The 18,670-nt window shown below is 45.0% G+C and overlaps 1 protein-coding gene across 36 annotated transcripts in view; it reads left to right on the forward strand.

The window, feature by feature from the left end:
• The first annotated feature begins 1,143 nt into the window (after positions 1-1,143).
• LOC117676249 (transducin-like enhancer protein 3) overlaps positions 1,144-18,670 on the forward strand; it is an 85,098-nt gene continuing 67,571 nt past the window's right edge. For 12 of the 36 annotated variants that reach the window (XR_015729747.1, XR_015729748.1, XM_034435623.2 and 9 more), the window contains exons 1-3: positions 2,836-3,363; positions 4,968-5,031; positions 8,991-9,035. Coding sequence is in view for 33 of the 36 variants with exons in the window: in XM_034435623.2 (XP_034291514.1) it covers positions 3,158-3,363; positions 4,968-5,031; positions 8,991-9,035 (315 nt within the window). In the remaining 3 variants the exon portion in view is untranslated. Of the gene's footprint in view, positions 2,729-2,835; positions 3,364-4,967; positions 5,032-8,990; positions 9,036-18,670 lie in introns of those variants that run through there. The other 24 variants (XM_034435630.3, XM_034435632.3, XM_087877810.1 and 21 more) reach the window with 16 other exon arrangements.

The raw sequence follows: 18,670 nt of genomic DNA on the forward strand, positions 1-18,670 counted from the left end.
TAAAGCTCCCCTTCTGTTATTCTAACTCAATCAGCATGACAAGAGTGGTCTCCAACCTTGTCCTGGTCAACAGTGATGCCTGTATTAAGGATGGCATCACTGACAGGATGTCAGCTGCTCCTGTTGTGGCAGGGCTGAAATGCAGTGGAAATGTTTTGGGGGATTAAATTCATTTTCATGGCAGAGAGGGACTTTGCAATTAATTGCAAGCAATCTGATCACTCTTCCTAACATCCTGGAGTTAGATGGCACATTGCCATCTTCCACCTGGATCAGCAGACTTTGTGAGAATTAATCTTTGTGTCATTCTCACAACTTTTGGCCAGGACTGTATATTTCCCCACTCCAAATCTGCTTTCCTTTCAGCCAGCTGTAAAGTTGTAATTAATGAACTCTTCTGAGGACTGTCATTCTTTTTCAATGCCAGCAGCGCCATATTGCAATTTCCGACAATATTGGCTCCTTGAAGTATCATTTCTTATATCTGGGTGACGGAATTGCGGGGATCGCGACCCTTCCTCCGCACTTTCCGCAAGAAGCAGCGCTCCCCGAGTCTCACTTGGCGGAGCTCACAGTCGGCAGACCTGCAGCGACCCGTCGCCCGCTGCAGCCCGGTTCAAACAGAGCGCGAACCTGGAAACCCCTCTTCGTGCCGCGCGCACTCGGGCCCTCGGCGGGCTTAGCCGGCCGTCTGGCGGCGGGAGAACTGCTGGCTTCCGACAGGCGAGGCGGCCTCTTTGGAAGCCTTGGCAGGTCCGGCGCCCGCAGTCCTTAGCCGCGCTTCCAGCATGGGCGCGGGATGGGCGGGCGAGGCTACCGAGGAGTCTCGCAGGAGACTGGACTCCTTGTGCTGGACTCCTGCGAGACCCGGTAGCGGCCGAAGCCTCAGCCGCAGGGAGAAGCCGAGCCAATTAAGCGCCTTCCCGAGCAGGAGCCCCGCGCGCAGCCGCAGGAAAGCAGCGGCTCCGCGGCCCGCGTGGGTTTGACAAACAGCCGAATCGGAGAGGCAGCCGGCGGTCAAGCGGGCCAATGGGCGGCCGGGGAGGCGCTTGCCCGGACGCCGATTGGCCATCCTTCCCTAGCGCGCCCATGCTCCACGTGGGGCGGGGAGCCAGCCTCTCTCGTGACGCAACGCCAGAAGCCATTTTGGCTGAACGGGCGGGGCGGCCGCTTGTCGCGTGAGGCAAGCCCCGACTCCCCGAGGAGGCGGGCCGGCCGGCGCTTTGCACGCCCCTAGGAGTCCCGTTGCCTCAGGCACAGCGACCACCCTCGCCCGGGAGGCAGCGCTCGGCACCTTCTCCCACCGGCGCTTCCCGGCCGCGTCGCCGCTGTGGAAATGTCCCGCGGGCGAAGCGCGGCTGCTTCCTCCTCCCGGCGGCTCGACAACCCCCCGCCCCGGGCCCAGCCCTTCGCAAAGGCCGCCGCGACCCCGGCCCTCCGTCAGCAGCCCGCCAGCGCTCCGACCCTGCCCGGCCGGGGTTGGGCGCCGAGAACAGGCCCTCAGCACCGGGAACTGGCGCGCGGAGGCTGCGAGTCCGAGGGAAGCGGGAACGAATCTCTGGCTTGGCGCGTCCCGTGAGCCGCCCCGCGCTTAGCTTGACCGGGGCGGCTACGGCGGACGGGAGCCTCGGTGCGGTGCAGCAGCCGCGGTTAAGGAAGCGGCCTCGCTTTTCCCTTCTCCGCGGGAGGCCTGCCATCTCCCCCGGTTCCCAGCCTTGGACGGCCCCGAAATGCTTCGGCTAGAACGGACGGCAGCGGCCGAACTCCGCCGCCCGCGGAAGCCAAGGGCACGAAGGGAGCCGGGCCGGCGCAGCTACAGCCGCCGGAGGAGGAGCGCCGGCCAGCCTCCGCTGCGGGCTCCGGGACGCTCCCCGCCCCCTCCGCCCAGGCCCCAATCAGAGCGGGAGCTCCCCACGTGGGATCCCGGCGCGGTGATTGGCGCAGAGCGGCGGGGACGCGCCCCTCCCCTCCTGCTGGCCTCGCTTCCCTCTTTCTTCCTCCGGCCGCCGCTGCTCCCCCCGCACCCCCCCCCGCGCAGCTGGAGTGGAGGCCGACGGTGCGGGGCGACCTGGGAAACCGGGCGGACCCCTCCCCCCGCGGCGAGAGAGGAGCAGAAAGCAGGGGCTCCTTTCCCCGCGGGGCCCCTGCTTTACCCCTCGAACCTGGCCGGAGCGGGCGCCTTGGGGCGCGGACCGTGGGAAGTTCGCTCGGGGAGCCTCCGCGGCGGAAGCGCTTCCGCGGCCTCGTTAGATTTCCGCGGAGCGGCAGGAGGGGGAGACGCCTCTCTTGGCCCGCCCGTCCACCCGGGCTTTGTTCGCCTGCCGTTTCCCGGCTACCTGCGGGAAGGAGCGCAGCGCTTCGCCCAGACTTAGTCCGCTTCGGATCCCAGGAAGCGGCCTGGCGAGGCGCGTAGCCGAAGTGCCGGTAGTGCGCGCAGCTCTGCGGCTTGGCTGAGCGGCGCCGGATCGGGCCGGGGAGAATCCTCGCGAGCCTGGGGGGCTAGGATGCCCGGGAGCGGCGGCGCAGGCATCTCGGCCGCCGCCGCTCCACCCGGAGGAGGACGACAACGAGGAGGCGCGCCAGGCTCCCGGGGCCGGCGGCGGTGGTTGGGGGCGGCGGGTGCTGAGCCGCCCGCGCTCGTCTCTTTTGTCCCGGCTTCAAGAGAGACTTGGTACCCGTGGCGGCGGGCCTGCTGGGGCGGGCCATGTATCCGCAGGGGCGGCACCCGGTGAGTGGCGCCGGGCCTCGCCCGGAGAACCTTTTCTTAAGCGGGGCCGCCTTCAAGGTTCAAAGCAGCCCCACCCCCGTCGGGTCGGCTAGCGATGTTTTTCCTTCGGTCCCTCCTTCCGTGCAATCAGTTAAACTGGGTGGGGAAAGATGAAGCAATAGATCCGCCACGACGGCTCATTGAAAGTCGCCGGGGTCCTGGCAAGTTGGTTTACTTGATGTATGAATCAAATGTGTGTAAAACCGCATCTCAGGTGTCAGGGAGGGTCTGGAATATTTTTATTAATATAATATCTGTTGTCATTTGCTCATTAAGTGCCCCCTCCAATTTTCACTGCTTTTCAAGGAACCCTTAATTCCCACCCACCCCCCTCTGTTGAGCTCGGCTCTTTTGCGGGGAGAGCCCAGATGGTTCTCCCAGCCTTTCCCCATGATGTTGGGAGGGAAAGGGTCTGAAGTTCCACCCCAGTTGTGCGAGCATGAGGAGGGGTGGCTGTGCTCCCCTTGGCCACCAGTCACCATGTCTCTTCCTCAGGGCCCCCACCAGCCTGGACAGCCTGGCTTTAAATTCACAGTGGCTGAATCCTGTGACAGGATTAAGGACGAGTTCCAGTTTCTGCAGGCGCAGTACCACAGGTGAGCATCCTCCACTTAGTCTGCTGGATCCTTCAGCCAGGCCTTCAGGGGCATGCTTAAATAAGGGGGGCAGGAAGTAGGCGTCCCTTCTCTGTGGAAAGCCCCCCCCCTTCAAATGCTGTTTTCTGCTTCCCTTCCCTTCCCTTCCTTTTTTTTTTTTTAATTTGATTTATATGCCGCCCTTCTCCGGAGACTAAGGGCAGTTTACAATGTGCTAAGCAATAGACTTCATCCTTTTTGTATATTTATACAAAGTCAGCTTCATCGGCTCCCCTGAGAAATGCTTTGAATTCCAAGCTGTGCCCTAAAGCTTCTGAACCTCAGTGCCCCCCATTTGCTTGGGAGTAAAATACCATTACTTCTCCCGTTCCTCGCCCCAGGTTCTCCCCTCCTAGCAGTTCGAAAGCAGGCAAATGCAAGGAGATGAATAGGTACCACTTCGGTAGGAAAGTAACAGGGTTCTGTGCGCTTTTGATATATAAGCATGCTGGCCACGTGACCCTGGAAATTGTCTTCAGACAATTCTGGCTCCCTCGCCCAAAAAGCAGAGATGAGCCCTATGGCCCAGAGTCGGACACGACTGACAGGGTAACCTTTACCTTTGGAAATCGTGGTGGTGCCAAGCATTGGCTCTTGAATGCTGCTGGCTCTTTTGCCTTGGCAATACCATCTTCCGGTGTGTTAAGGAAGCCCAAAGCAGCTGGTGGCTTCCTTACCCCTACCCCCACTGGGTTTGCCTGCTGTTTGCTTTAACTGTACAGGTAGTCCTTGACTTACAACAGTTCATTTAGTGACCGTTCAAAGTTACAACGGCACTAAAAAAAGAATAGAATAGAATTTTTTATTGGCCAAGTGTGATTGGATACACAAGGAATTTGTCTTGGTGCATATGTTCTCAGTGTACATCAAGAATCATAATAATCGTTACGACCAGTGCAGCATCCCCATAATCATGATCAAAATTCAGATGCTTGGCAACTGATTCATACTTACGACCATTGCTGTGGTCCAAGGTTCAGTGATCACCTTTTGTGACCTTCTGACAAGCAAAGTCAATGGGGAAACCAAATTCACTTATCAACCAGGTTACTAACTTATCAACTGATATGACTCACTTAACAATTGTGGCAAGAAAGGTGATAAAATGGGGCAAAACTCACTTAACAAAGGTCCCACTTAACAACAGAAATGTTGGGCTCCATTGTTGTAAATTGAGGATTACCTGTATGAAAAAAAAACTCCAGGAATGGTGGCTCTTTAACTAAAGCCTCCAAGGATTTACTTTTTTTCCAGCCTGAGTATCCTTTCTCTGGATGGATACTTGGCAGGCTGTGATTCAGGGAGTTCAGAAGGACGGTCACTCTGGGTGCTTTAGAGAATGGAGTGTATTTCTCTAGACCTTTGGGCCTCCCGTGCTGAGTGCCAGAGTTCATTTTTGTGAAGGCTTAAACCTTTTTATGAGCACAACTAGTAGACATGTAGGAAGGAAGGGTTTCATGTCAAAATATTGGATTTGTGGGCATCTTTTTTCTTGTTTCCTTCCTTTGTATTTGAAGGATGTTTTGTATGTATGTCATGTCACTTTAAAATTTCCTATTTTTTAGTCTGAAAGTGGAGTATGATAAGCTTGCAAATGAAAAGACGGAAATGCAGCGCCACTATGTCATGGTAAGCGACCTCTTTTCAGGCTCTGCAGGAACAGGACTGGGAGGGATCTGCTTGCTCATCACTTTTGAGTCCCGCTTATTGGGGCTCTGAAAAGTAGTGCCAATGATCATGCTCTGGAGGGGAGAGACAGCTTGGCTGAATTGCAGTCTCCGATCTCCCTAGCTGTGGTGCCTGGGTACTCTCGCATGCACAGCTCTGCACAGAAGACACTGAAAATTCTCTGGTTAACATGGGCCTTTTGCTCAAAAGGTGGTCCGTATCCTGACTGCCCTGGTTGTGTGACCTGAAAACTGTTTGCTGTATTGTGGATCCTGGTTTGAGGTTCCTGGCATGCATGTTTCTCTTAAGGCTCGTGTGGCAAGGGCTCTGTGTGGTTTGTGGGTTTTGCAGGCCCTGAGCTTCAGGTCCTTCTGCTGCCTCTGAACAGATTGCTGGTGCATGTCAAAGTTCTACTTGAAGAATACGTCAGGAAGGGATGCTCTGCTAAAGTACCAAAATTGTGTTCAGTGTCACTTCTCTTTTTGGGGACTCACCCAGAAGGATTACTGGGCTGGAGGTGGCCTCATAATTGCCCCAGGGGATATATAAGATCAGTGGTGGGTAAATTGAACACTGTGCTATGTAGTCAGCTGCTTTTGCTTCCTGACATCCTTTCCTCACCGCATTCACTGCTGCCACAAATCATCCCTACCGTTGTGGCTGTTCAATCATTATTCCAGGCAGACATCAATAACTTGGGTGGCCTGGCCTATATGATGACGTTTGGGTATGTGGAGCTTGCTGAGATTTTAAGGCAGCTGAAGCTGTCCCAAAACCCCCGATTTGCTCTGGGTAGGAGGCTTCTCTCTCCAGTGGCTTCATCTTGCTGGGGAAACTGAGACAGCCTGACTTCAGAGCAGTGGCTGATTCTTCTGCCAGGTTTCCAAATAGACTGGCATGTTTGTGGCCATTTTCTTGCATGTTGAAAGGGCTTGTAAAGAAAATAGGTTGGTTATGTATTCTTTGAAAGACCATCAACCTGTTTCCTGTTCCTGCTCAGCTCGAGTTGTGAATGGAGTCTTTCTAGGATAACTATTGTCTAAGCCAGTGGTTCTCAACCTTCCTAATGCCGCGACCCTTTAATACAGTTCCTCATGTTGTGGTGACCCCCAAACAGGGGTGGGTTCTAAATTTTTTTACTACCGGTTCTGTGGGCGTGGCTTATTTTGTGGGCGTGGCTTGGAGGTCATGTGACTGGTTGGGCGTGGCTAGCTGGTCATGTGACCGGGTGGCCATGGCTATGTGTATAGGGACTACTCAGAGGGCTGAAAAAGTTATTTTTGACTGGTCCTCACACTTGACCATCCTCACATTTATGCCCGTGCAGCATTCTTAACAACCATGTTACTCATTTCACAACTGTTTCTTTTCACCATGGTGATAAGATAGGGCAAAAAACATAAAATGTGAGGACAGTCGTAAATTCGAGAATGGTCAAAAGTGCAAGGACCAGTCAAAAATAACTTTTTCAGCCCTCTGAGTAGTCCATATGCACAAAAGGACTAACCAGAGGGCTGAAAAAAGTCATTTCTGACAGGTCCTCACACTTTTGACTGGTCCTCACACTTATGACCATCCTCACATTTATGCCCGTGCAGCATTCTTAACAACCATGTCACTCATTTCACAACTGCTTCTCTTCACCATGGTGACAAGATAGGGCAAAAATGTAAAATGTGAGGACAGTCGTAAGTTCGAGGGCTGGTCAAAAGTGTGAGGACCAGTCAAAAATAACTTTTCCAGCCCTCTGAGTAGTCCATATGCATAAAAGGATACAGCAATAGAGAGGGATGAAGGAAGAGAAGGGAAATTAGAGTAGGAGTGAGGGTAAGAGAGGAGGAGGAGAAGAAGAAAGGAAGAGGAAGTAGGGAGGAGAAGAAGAGGAGGAAGAGAAAGTAAGAAGGAAAGAAAAGAGAGAGGTGGTAGGTTTGAGGAGAAAGATTGCTGTACAATAAAAAAGATGAATGGGAAGAAAGCCAACCCCAAACAAATATAAAGATATTAAGCTAAAGAATGAATTGTTAAACTTTAAAGAATAAAAAAGAACAAATATGAATAAATAACAATAGTTAGAAACACACATACAAATATACAATGTATTTTCTTTGAACAGAGTATTTGGCCGGTTCACAAAGTTAAACAGCATTTAGTCATTTCAATTAAATTTACAATTTCTATATTTCCTTTTTGCCATATTTATTCCTCATCTATTTTTTAAAAAAAACCAATATTACCCTTCATCCTCATCTCTAATCTTAATCAAATTCAATTTTTCCCTTCTATTCTATATTATACCCCTTCCCATTGTCATCTATTTTTATATCCATCCTCACATTGGTTAATTATGTAATTATGTAATACAGTTGTTTAATACAAATTCAACATTTTAATATAGATCAATTAGTTACATAACTATCTTTTTTGTATATTAATCAATATGAACATGAATATTCCAATTATTTCCATGCAATCCAATTAATTATATTTACCAATAATAATAAACCAAATAATTTCCCCCATATATTCCTCCAAACCACAACTTAACCATTTCTGCTTTCAACACAATACACAATTAATAGTATCTCAATTATTACAATTCCCTAGTTAAATAGAGCTTTTTTTCTTTTGTGTTTTAAAATCTTGAACTCTCCTCTTTTTCCCTAAATTTCCCATTGTTTGCACCTACCTTTTTTGGTGAGGAGAAAGAAAAAGAAATCTCTCTCCCTGCCTCATTTTGTCACGTTGCAGCAGAGCCTGCTTTACTTTCAGTTTCCTTTTAGCTAGGGAAAAAAAAAATCTGCTCCAGCACTCTTTGCAGCAAGGAAAGAGCTTGCAAAACAAGAGCTTGCAAACGAGCCTGCAAAACAGCTGAGAGCGAATCAGCTGAGAGTCGGAGGCCGATCTAATCATGCTAATTAACCTATGCTGAAGCTGAAAGATGCTGTTTTTTTCTTGCTGTTTGCTTGCAAGGAGGTAAGTGCTGCGAGGCACAGGTCAAAGGGGGGGCCACCCTCCTTGCCACTTAGCCCCCCCTGTCGCCCCCCTTTGCCTCTAGCGTCCCTCTGCCGCCCCCCTTGCCGCTTACCGCCCCCCAGGGGGCGGTACCACCCACTTTGGCAACCACTGGCTTAACTACTTAACAACCGGTTCTACCAAAGTAGAATCCCACCACTGGGTCTACCCATTTATATTTGCAGGCAGCGATCTACTCATTTGTTTTCTTTTAACACTGATCAGCTGTAGGACAGCCCTTTGAAGCCCCGCGGCAAGAATTTAAACAGCTTTTTTCCCTCTAGCCATCAGAGGGCCTCCGGAGGCAGCAATAGATTGGGAGTGGGCGGGGTAAGCGAATGGCCGGCGATCCAACAGAGCAGAGAGAGGGTGAGTGAAGGCGTGGGGGGGGGCGAGAGAGGGCTTTGGCAACCCCTGTGAAATGGCCGTTCGACCCCCAAAGGGGTCGCGACCCCCAGGTTGAGAACCGCTGGTCTAAGCATTGTATTGTGTCACTCTATATAGGAAAGCTGGCCTAGTTGGCATTGTTTGTAAATTGGGTGGTTGCGGCAGGGAGCTTCTGCTGTCCTGGATCATTATGTTCCTGAGTTGATGGGTGGTGATGGTATCCAACCCCATGGCTTCCTCTATGCTGAGCACCTTATGCCTTACTTTGTAGTGTTGGAGGGAGCCCCAGGGAGGCTTCTCAGAACTGCCTGAGCTGTGCACTTCCTGGAGGCAGCGGGGGCTCAGTTTGTGATGTCAGTCTTTTTCTAGTTTTGCCAGGGTGACCTGTAATAAAACTGAGGTGTTCAAGGTCCTAATAAATCCAGTGTTATCATTTTGATGTTGAATTTTGGGCATGCTTAGTTTCAGCCAAACATTTCTTGCATCGTTAGTAAAAAGCTTGTGCCTCTTTTGTTTTTCAGTACTATGAAATGTCTTACGGGTTGAACATTGAAATGCACAAGCAGGTGAGTGTCTTCCTTGAAAGCCCCTGTCTTTCCCAAGGGAGTCTCAGAATGAACTCTGTAAACCAGGGGTCCTCAAACTTTTTAAACGGGGGGGGGGGAATTCACGGTCCCGCGGATCGGCTGGGTGGGTGTGGCTAGGTGGTCATGTGACTAGGTGGGAGTGGCCAGGTGGTCATGTGATTAGTTGGGTGTGGCCAATTTGACAGTCCATTGAACAATGCACACAAATTAAACTTTAATTTGTTTTGCTCCTGGGGGTGTTTTAATTGCTTTTGTTTGCACGTTGCTCTTTTGGTTGCCTTTTCTTTTTACTAGATCGTTTTTTCAGTTGTTTAGGAGTCTAGTGGTCCACTTCAAGAAACTGTTTTGCAGCAATTTTCGCCTGTTTTTTTGTCTCCTTTCACACACCCCACCCCACCTCCAGAAGTATTCTGCAGCCCAAAACCAGGCAAAAATGGCTCATTTTTTGGCCCAAAACGGGCAGTTTTCATCCTTTTTTTGCCTCCTTTAACCCCCGCCCGCCCGTAGGCCTCCTCTGCCCACCCGCACCCTTCGGCCTTACCTTTGTGACAGCAATGTGTGTTGAGCATTGAACCATTGAAATGACCAGAAGTGGGAAGTGTGGCTGGACAGTGGAAGATAAGGGCGACGGCTGGAGGAGGCCTCCCCAGGCCCCCATCAGCCAGGAAAAGCCAGCTATGCAGGAAGTGGCTGGGAGGAGAGGGGCAAGGGGTGGGGCTTAACCCCACCACTCCGCGGGCCGGATAAATTGAGTCGGTGGGCCACATCCAGCCTGCGGGCCGTAGTTTGAGGATGCCTGCTGTAGACTTTGGGGTGCAATTGTGGGTGGGGCCAAAAAGCACGGGGAGTGCTTTTTTCCCTTGGCCTGAATTCAGGATGACTAAAGGATCCATAGAACAATGGGGCTTCCTTGACTTTGCGAGTAAACTTCATTTCAGCTGTTGTAGCTAAATTCTGGCAGCATTTTTTCAACTGTAATATATCTTGGAATTTCAAGAGTGCATTTTACTATATTTATTTCCTTATTGGGAAAATATCCCACCGTTCATTCAGGAGCTCAAGCCAGATCCTAGCATGCTGTCCTCTCATTTCCCCTAATTACAGCTCTGCCAAATTGGTTGGCAAACAGAAGGTGGCCTGCTTGACACCCCTGTGAACCTTTCCCAATTTGAACCCAGATTCCCCTTTCCAGTTTCTTCCCTCGTCCACCATCTGCTGGGCATCTTGCAATTAGCAGAGATGGCACTCATCTGGCTGATGGCTATGAATTGGTATCACCCCATCAGATGCTTCATTAAGGTCACAAAGCATCTGGCTGCTTCTTTTTGCAGGTGCCTTGAAAAGTGGATTTCTGATTATAGAATAGAATAGAATAGAATAGAATAGAATAGAATAGAATAGAATAGAATAGAATAGAATAGAATAGAATAGAATAGAATAGAATTTTTTATTGGCCAAGTGTGATTGGACACACAAGGAATTTGTCTTGGTGCATATGCTTTCAGTATACATAAAAGAAAAGATACATTCATCAAGAATCATAAGGTACAACACTTAATGATAGTCATAGGGTACAAATAAACAATCAGGAAACAATATCAATATAAATCGTAAGGATACCAGCAACATAGTTACAGTGATACAGTCATAAGTGGGAGGAGATGGGTGATGGGAATGATGAGAAGATTAATAGTAGTGCAGATTTAGTAAATAGTTTGACAGTATTGAGGGAATTATTTGTTTAGCAGAGTGATGGCGTTCGGGAAAAAACTGTTCTTATGTCTAGTTGTTCTGGTGTGTAGTGCTCTATAGCAGCGGTTCTCAACCTGGGGGTCGCGACCCCTTTGGGGGTCGAACGGCCATTTCACAGGGGTCGCCAAAGCCGTCTCCCCCCCCCACACTTTCACTCACTCTCACTCTCTGCTCTGTTGGCTCGCCGGCCGTTCGCTTACCCCGCCCACTCCCAATCTATTGCTGCTTCCTGAGTCCCAGCTGATGGCTAGAGGAAAAAAAACGGTTTAAATTCTTGCCGCGGGGCTTCAAAGGGCCGCCCTATAGCCAGTGGTGCAGCCGAACCGTTTGTTAAATTGCTGGCTTGCCCCGCCCCTCCGCACCACTATTTATTGCCAATAAGTAGTGGTGGGTGGGGGCGGGCGAGACAGCAATTTAACAAATGATTCTGTGTTTTTTTGTAATTTTATTGGCCCGCGGAGCTTCAGCATAGGCTAATTAGCCCTTGATTAAATCGGCTCCCGACCCTCAGCTGATTTGCTCTCAGCTGTTTTGCTCAGGGCTCTGCTGCTTGCTTGCAAAGAGTGCTGATTTTTTTCCCCCTAGCTATGCTGAAAAACGAAACTGGAAGTAAAGAGGCTGTTGGCTTTGCTGTTGCTGCAAGTTGAAAAATTAGGCAGGCAGATTTCTTTTCTTTTTCCTCACCAAAAAAAGTAGGTGCAAACAATGGGAAATTTAGGGAAAAAGAGGAGAGTTCAAGATTTTAAAACACAAAAGAAAAAAAGCTCTATTTAACTAGGGAATTGTAATAATTGAGATACTATTAATTGTATATTGTGTTGAAAGCAGAAATGGTTAAGTTGTGGTTTGGAGGAATATATGGGGGAAATTATTTGGTTTATTATTATTGGTAAATATAATTAATTGATTTGTAAGAAATTGGATTGCATGGAAATAATTGCAATATTCATGTTCATATTGATTAATATACAAAAAAGGTAGTTATGTAACTAATTGATCTACATTAAAATGTTGAATTTATATTAAACAACTGTAATATTACATAATTAACCAATGTGAGGATTAATATAAAAATAGATGACAATGGGAAGGGGCATAATATAGCATAGAAGGGAAAACTTGAATTTGATTAAGATTAGAGATGAGGATGAAGTGTAATATTGGTTTTTTACAAAAATAGATGAGGAATAAATATGGCAAAAAGGAAATATAGAAATTGTAAATTTAATTGAAATGACTAAACACTTTAAATTTGTGAACCGGCCAAATACTCTGTTCAAAGTGTTGGAAGAAATCTCCTTCTAGGTTCTGCTCCAAGTGGGGAAAAAGACACTGGAAACATGGAGACTGCTTGGAAAGATGGTTTAATGGTGGACAGGATCACATGGCTTGAGTTCCTGAACAGAAAAGGGGCAGATACAGTAAATCCTCGGGTTTTTATGCTCTCTCTGGCTCTGCATTTCTTGGGGCCACGAAAGAGTATCCTGATTGTTTGTCAGACTCCCAGGGGATGGGGGTCTTAGCTAGCCTTCTGGCTGATGGTCACATGTGCTTCCCAGGTCACATGTGGTGAGTTCCTGTTGCTCGATGGGTAAAGGGCTAATCCTATCTTTATTGGATCTTGGGCAATTCCTACTATGGCTCTGCCTGAAGGAGGTAGATCTTTGTTATGTAGAATAGACTGGCCCAGGCCTTAATGGCCCATTGACAAAGGGTGGGGGCAGGAAGATGGGAGCTGCTTCAAAACATCCTTATCCCAGGGAAATATAATATTCTGCCTTTTTCATATTTCCTAAAATATTTCACTCTTCCAGGAAAGGGGTGGGTGCTAACTTCCTACAAAAGAAAATACATTATATGTTTGTATGTGTGTTTCTAATTATTGTTATTTATTCATATTTATTCTCTTTTATTCCTTAAAGTTTAACAATTCATTCTTTATCTTAATATCTTTAGATTTGTTTGGAGTTGGCTTTCTTCCCTTTCATCTTTTTTATTGTACAGCAGTCTTTCTCCTCAAACCTACCACCTCTCTCTTTTCTTTCCTTCTTACTTTCTCTTCCTGCCCCTCTTCTTCTCCTCCCTACTTCCTCTTCCTTTCTTCTTCTCCTCCTCTCTTCCTCCCTCTCTTACCCTCACTCCTACTCTAATTTCCCTTCCCTTCCTTCATCCCTCTCTATTGCTGTATCCTTTTATGCATATGGACTACTCAGAGGGCTGAAGAAGTTATTTCTGACTGGTCCTCACACTTTTGACCAGTCCTCGAACTTACGACTGTCCTCACATTTTACATTTTTGCCCTATCTTGTCACCATGGTGAAGAGAAGCAGTTGTGAAATGAGTGACATGGTTGTTAAGAATGCTACAATGGGCATAAATGATGACCAGTCATAAGTGTGAAGACTGGTCAAAAGTGCGAGGACCTGTCAGAAATCAATTTTTCAGCCCTCTTTTGTGCATATGGACTACTCAGAGGGCTGAAAAAGTTATTTATTTATTTATTTTTTATTGAAAAAGTTTTACAAACATCAATTTTTCCCCCATTTCCCCCCCATCCCTCCCTAACCCCCCCCAAACCCTCCCTCCCCATGACTTCCCCAAGGTGAAATCCATCCACATTATATTATATCATACTTTACCACCCTTCTATTCTCCCCCCTGTGCACTATACATTTCTACATAGCAGTAATCTATTTTGCCCCCTATAAACTATACATTTCTACACAACATTTAGCTAAAAGCTATTTGATACTTCCTAGTTTGATATTTATTCTGCACATAATCTATCCATTTCTTCCACTCCCATACATAAGTGTCTTTTAAGTATGCTGATATCTTCGCCATTTCTGCAAAACTGGCCATCTTCAAAGTCCATTCTTGAATATCATACATATCATATCATATTGGAAAAGGCATATCAACCCTTTTCCAATATTGACCAATCAATAACCTAGCTGCTGTCACCATATACAATATCAATTTTGTTTCACCCACTGAAAAACCCTTAACTATACCCAGTAAAAACAAATGAGGAGAAAATTGAATTTTTTTCTTTAAAACATTTTGCATAACCCACCAAATTTTTATCCAGAAAGCCTTGGCTTTCTTGCACGTCCACCATATATGATAATATGTAGCATCTAAGCAGTCACATCTCCAACATTTCGGTTGAACATTAGGATACATGCATGACAATTTCTTAGGATCTAAATGCCACCTATAAAACATTTTATAAAAATTCTCCCTTAAATTCTGCGACTGTGTAAACTTAACATTCTGAACCCATATTTTTTCCCAAGTTTCCATCATAACTGATTCTCCAAAATTTTGCGCCCATTTTATCATACAATCTTTAACCAATTCATTTTCTGAATCTCTAACAAAACATTATAAACCCTCTTAATATGCATTGGGCCTTTCTCTTTTATCTGTCTAACCAATTCTTCATGCAACATTAAACCAGTTTTTTGATCTTCTCTCCATCTCAGTTGAAGTTGATTATACTATAACCAAGTTAAATTAATCCCTTCTTCCAACAGTGTGCTCAATGTCTTTAGTTGCCATCTGCCCCCATCATTAAAAAGTACTTCTTTATATAACCCCCCCCGAGTGACTTTAAATTTATATTCCGTATAATGTGACCAAGATCCAACCACAACGGTATTTTATAATCCCATTTGAGTCGGTGCTTCTTCCATACTCTCATCAAGGAGCTTCTAAGTATATGGCTATTGAATACTTTATCCATCTTGTTTTCATAAAATAAATATGCATGCCAACCAAATTCAGGATCATGACTTTCTATATTCAATATTCCAGTCTTTGTCCTTCCAAACCAGTCACTTGCTTGTGTAAATGCTGCAGCTTCATAATACAGTCGCAGGTTTGGAAGTTTAAGACCACCCCTTTCACGAACATCTTGCATAATTTTCAATTTAACTCTTGGCTTTTTCTCATTCCAAACAAATTTATTCACTCCTTTTTGCCATTCCATCAAGTATTTATCACTTTTAAGCACCGGAATCATTTGAAACAAAAATAAAAATCTAGGTAGAACATTCATTTTAACTGCTGCTATTCTACCAAGTAGAGACAACTGCAGTTTTTTCCAGGTTTCCTTATCCTTTTGTACCTTTCACCACAACACCTCATAGTTATTTTGAAACAGTTTTATATTTGAATCTGCAACTTGAACTCCTAGATATCTCACCTTTGATACTATTTCAAAGCCTGCCTTCCTTTCCAGTTCCTTCTTTTGATCAACTGTCATATTTTTAACTATCATCTTGGTTTTTTTCTGATTCAATCTAAATCCTGATACCATACCATATTCTTCTATAATGTCTTCATCTGGATTATTGATTCCATCGGCTGTGTTAGGGTAACAACCAGATCATCTGCAAATGCCCTTGTTCTGTAATCCTCTTGCCTTATCACTATTCCCTTCAAAATGCTCGAATCCCGTATTGTATTCAACAAGACTTCTAAAGTTAGAATAAACAACAACGGGGATAGCGGACAACCTTGTCTTGTACCTTTTTCTATACTAAAATTTGTAGTTAAACTTCCATTAATAATAATTTGTGCTGTTTGTTCTTGATAAATTGCTACAACCGCCTGTACAAACTGATCCCCAAAGTCCATCTTTTTTAAAGTCTTTAATAGAAAGTTCCAATTCACTTGATCAAAGGCCTTCTCCGCATCCAAAAACACCAGCACTGCAGAGATCTGTTTATTCTTCTCAAGATATTCCAATAAGTCTATAATTTGCCTCACATTATCCTTCATATATCTGCCTTCTATAAATCCTGCTTGATCATGATGAATCACCTCTTGAATAACTGGCATTAATCTGTTGGCTAATACTTTCGCAAAAATTTTATAATCCGTATTCAGGAGAGATATTAGTCTAAAATTTTCTGGTTTTGTAGAACCTACCTCCTCTTTCGGTATCAAAGAAACAAAAGCTGCTTTCCATGAAGGGGGTATTTTTCCCCCTTGTTGTATACTACAAAATAAGTCTTTAAGATGTTCAATCATTTCTGCTTGTAAAGTTTTATAATACACCGCAGTTAAACCATCCGTTCCTGGAGCTTTAGCTGTTTTCAGTTGTTTAATAGCAACAATAATCTCCTCAGCTGTTATTGGTAAACTCGTTCTTTCCTTTTGATCATTAGAGATTTTTATAACTCTCTTTTTTTCTAGGTATTTATTTATAAGTTCATTCTGTATATCATCTTTAGCATATAGCTTGGTATAATAATCTAAAAAGGCTTCTTTAATTAGTCTTTGTTGAAATACTTCCTTTCCTCTATACTCAATACTCCCAATAGTCCGAGTACTCTGCTGTTTCCTCAATGTGTAAGCCAACCACCTGCCCGGTTTATTGGCATTACAAAATGTATTATGTTTCGCAAATTGTAAATTAGTTGCTGCTTGTTCCGCTGTAAGCATATGGAATTGATCTTTCAAAAGTTTTATAACTCCTTGTAATTTTTCATCTGTTGGATTTTTTATAAGCAATTGTTCTTTTTTCTTTATCTCTCCTTCCAATTCTAGTCTTTTTCTTTGTCGATTTGATTTGTGTTTAGAGTTCATATAAATCAGTACCCCCCGCATATACGCCTTACTCGCATCCCAAACAATTTCAATAGGAGTACCCTTATTCAAATTCATTTCAAAAAATTCTTTCATTTGTTTCTTAAGTTCATTTACATTCTTTTCATATCTAAACAAATTTTCATTTACTCTCCAAGATCTTCTCTCATTCTTTCCCATTTCTATTTCTATCCATACCGGGCTGTGGTCTGATAAAGTTCTCGGAAATATCTTTGTTTTCTTTGTTTTTGAGAGCAAATCAACTGTAAGTAAAATAAAATCAATCCTAGAGAAGGATCTGTGTCTATCTGAAAAAAAAGTAAAGTCCAGTTTTTTTGGGTTATGCACTCTCCAAATATCTTTCAATTCCAAATCTTCTTTCATATCAAAAAAAGCCTGTGGTAGTTTGACACATGAATTTGCCAAGCTCTTCTTATCTATTTTAAGATCTATTACTCCATTCCAATCTCCCATAAGTAAGATAGATCTATAGTCCCATTGTAGTATTTTAGAATGCAATAATTTATAAAAATTTTCTTGTTGCTGATTAGGAACATAAATTCCAATCACCAAGATTGGGCCATTATCTGTAAGAAGTTCTATTGCTATATATCTTCCACAATCATCTGCTTCTATAATTTTTGTTGGCAGTCTTTTATTTGTATAAATCACTACACCATTCTTTTTCTCCGAATTTGAAGCTATAAACTGTGTTCCTAATCTAGAATTTATCAAATATTTTTGATCTTGTATTCTAATATGAGTTTCCTGTAAGCAAATAACATCATTATTAAATTGTCTCAAATAATGAAATATCTTCCTCCTTTTCTGTGGTGAGTTCAATCCGTTCACATTCCAAGATAAACATGGTTGTTAAGAATGCTATAATGGGCATAAATGATGACCAGTCATAAGTGCGAAGACCGGTCAAAAGTGCGAGGACCTGTCAGAAATCACTTTTTTCAGCCTTCTGGGTAGTCCTTTTGTGCATATGGATTACTCAAAGGGTTGAAAAAGTCATTTTTGATGGTCCTCGCACTTTTGACCAGATCTTGAATTTACGACTATCCTCACATTTTATGTTTTTTGCCCTATCTTATCACCATGGTGAAAAGAAGCAGTTGTGAAATGAGTGACATGGTTGTTAAGAAAGCTGCACGGGCATAAATGTGAGGATGGTCATAAGTGTGAGGACCAGTCAAAAGTGCGAGGACCTGTCAGAAATGACTTTTTTCAGCCCTCTGAGTAGTCCCTATACACATAGCCATGGCCACCCGGTCACATGACCAGCTAGCCACGCCCACCCAGTCACCTGGCCTCCAAGTCACGCCCATAAAATAAGCCACGCCCACAGAACTGGTAGTAAAAAAAATTAGAACCCACCCCTGGTTGGGGGTCACCACAACATGAGGAACTGTATTAAAGGGTCGCGGCATTAGGAAGGTTGAGAACCACTGCTTTATAGGGTCGTTTTGAGGGTAGGAGTTGAAACAATTTATGTCCAGGATGCAAGGGGTCTGTAAATATTTTCACAGCTCTCTTTTTGACTCGTGCAGTATACAGGTCCTCAATGGAAGGCAGGTTAGTACCAATTGTTTTTTCTGCAGTTCTAATTATCCTCTGAAGTCTGTGTCTATCTTGTTGGGTTGCAGAGCCAAACTAGACAGTTATAGAGGTGCAGATGACGGACTCAATAATTCCTTTGTAGAACTGTATCAGCAGCTCCTTGGGCAGTTTGAGCTTTCTGAGTTGGTGCAGAAAGAACGTTGTTTTGCTTTTTCGATGATGTTTTTGATGTTAGGTGTCCATTTTAGATCTTGCGATATGGTAGAACCTAGAAATTTGAAGGTCTCTACTGTTGATACTGTGTTGTCTAGTATTATAAGTGGTGGTCATATGGGAGGGTTTCTCCTAAAGTCCACTACCATTTCTACAGTTTTGAGTGTGTTCAGTTCCAGATTGTTCCGGTCGCACCACGAGGCTAGTTGTTCAACCTCCCATCTGTATGCAGATTCATCATCATTATTTTTATTAAGTAGTCAAAAGTGAGGGGCCAATTGCTTGTCATAAGAAAACACTTTTCACTACTATTTGATTGGAAATAGTGGAAGAGCACTGTGCTATAAGTGGTCAGGAGTAAAGCATGTGTCCTGTATTGGCAAAGAGGATGGCTTTGAAAAGAAACTGGCATGATGTGACATACAGCAAAGGCTGTGAAATTACACAGCCTATGTAATCCCTTGTGTTTGGGGAATTAATGAAGT

This window comes from Pantherophis guttatus, chromosome 13 (genome assembly GCF_059756535.1).
Source record: "Pantherophis guttatus breed Tessera chromosome 13, ASM5975653v1, whole genome shotgun sequence".
Classification (NCBI taxonomy): Eukaryota; Metazoa; Chordata; class Lepidosauria; order Squamata; family Colubridae; genus Pantherophis; species Pantherophis guttatus.